Raw genomic sequence first — 1266 nt, 5'->3', positions numbered from 1 at the left:
GCATCTGCCATATATACTTATCTTTTTCACTCTTCTAGGACCTTCTTTCCATGGTGCTCGAGCCTCGACGGCTCGAGTACCTTCTTGCGCGATCTTGCGCAATGCCTCTCGCACCTGCTAGAACCTTCGGGTTCTTGCTCGTGTGGAGTTGCATGTCCGTACCAGGTTGGGGTTCGTTCGGGTGACTTCGCGAACGGGGCTTTCGTCCTGAACGTGGTCACTCGTGCTTTCCCTAACCAGGTATTTTCCCCAACTTTTCTCTCTGATTCGTGCCCTACTGACAAGCTATTGTTACAGGATTCTTGTTAACTTCTTCTTTAGGTTATTTCGGTCCGAGTTCATCGGCGGATTCTTTCCGTCCGCCCCATTTCGCTCTACTCGGTGTCGCTCCCGCCTCCTACAACTGCTCCTGGGCCATACATCGGCACTACCTCTCCATACCCCACCTTTCCGCTCAAGGCACGGCGGATCGACTTGATTACGAGTCGCATGAAGCGACGCTCGTCCTTGGTCCACAAGCGGGCCGGGACGAGCAAGATGTTCTCGAGCCCGATGCGCTCGGCCACCTGTAGCGCTAGCTTCGGGTGGTCGAATGTGTCCTTGACGCTCGCGCGGGCTCGTTTCTTGCGCGGGCGCAGGACTGTCGAGAGGATCAGTGGCGGTGTCTGTACGTACTGTACAGCGCACGCACTGGGGCTCTCGAAATAGCTCTTTCGGGGCTCTGGACGGGGGCGCAGGTTGTAGCGGGCCTGTGGGCCTTCGGCTTCTTCTTCGGCACTCGGAGCCTCCTTGGTGGCCTCGTCCGTGACGGGCTCGGGCTCAGGCTCAGGCTCCGGGCTCGAGGGATACTCGAGCTCCATGGGGGTGTCTTCCGCTGAGGCAGCCTCTTCTTGGTTCTCCGGACTGGGTTCTTCTTCGGATTCCGCATGCGCAGTCCACCCCTGGACCTCTTGTACCTTAAGCTGGGGTGTTTCGACTGTACCAAGGCTTCTTAGCAACCGGCTGATAGCTAACGATAGGACTTCTTTATTAGGATATGACTCACCCGGAGTAGGAACTGGACGCATGCGGGGCAGTAGAGGTGGCTCCGGGTCTGAAATTCCCACGCCTCCGATAAACAAGGGCATCGGAGTCGGACGACGGGGAGGCGGGTCCCTGGGTTCCAAAGGCTGTATGACTGGTGCCATAGGGGGAGAGTTGGCCGGTGGGGCAGGAGGTCCCATCAGAGGGGGCAACGGAGGGGCACCCTCTTCAAACATCATGTAA

The 1266-nt window shown here is 58.0% G+C and overlaps 1 protein-coding gene across 1 annotated transcript; it reads right to left on the bottom strand.

Annotated features, from left to right (window-relative positions):
• Positions 1–374: 374 nt before the first annotated feature.
• DICSQDRAFT_130582 (uncharacterized protein) lies at positions 375–1262 on the bottom strand (the record flags this gene model as incomplete). The annotated part of the gene is made up of 3 exons (XM_007371700.1): positions 375–640; positions 692–1009; positions 1046–1262. The coding sequence occupies 3 exons, from the start codon at positions 1260–1262 to the stop codon at positions 375–377; spliced, it is 801 nt and encodes a 266-aa protein (XP_007371762.1).
• Positions 1263–1266: the final 4 nt, after the last annotated feature.

This window comes from Dichomitus squalens, assembly GCF_000275845.1.
Source record: "Dichomitus squalens LYAD-421 SS1 unplaced genomic scaffold DICSQscaffold_192, whole genome shotgun sequence".
Lineage (NCBI taxonomy): Eukaryota > Fungi > Basidiomycota > Agaricomycetes > Polyporales > Polyporaceae > Dichomitus > Dichomitus squalens.
The sequence above is the reverse complement of the archived record's forward strand: the minus strand, read 5'-3'. Positions and strand labels throughout refer to the sequence as shown.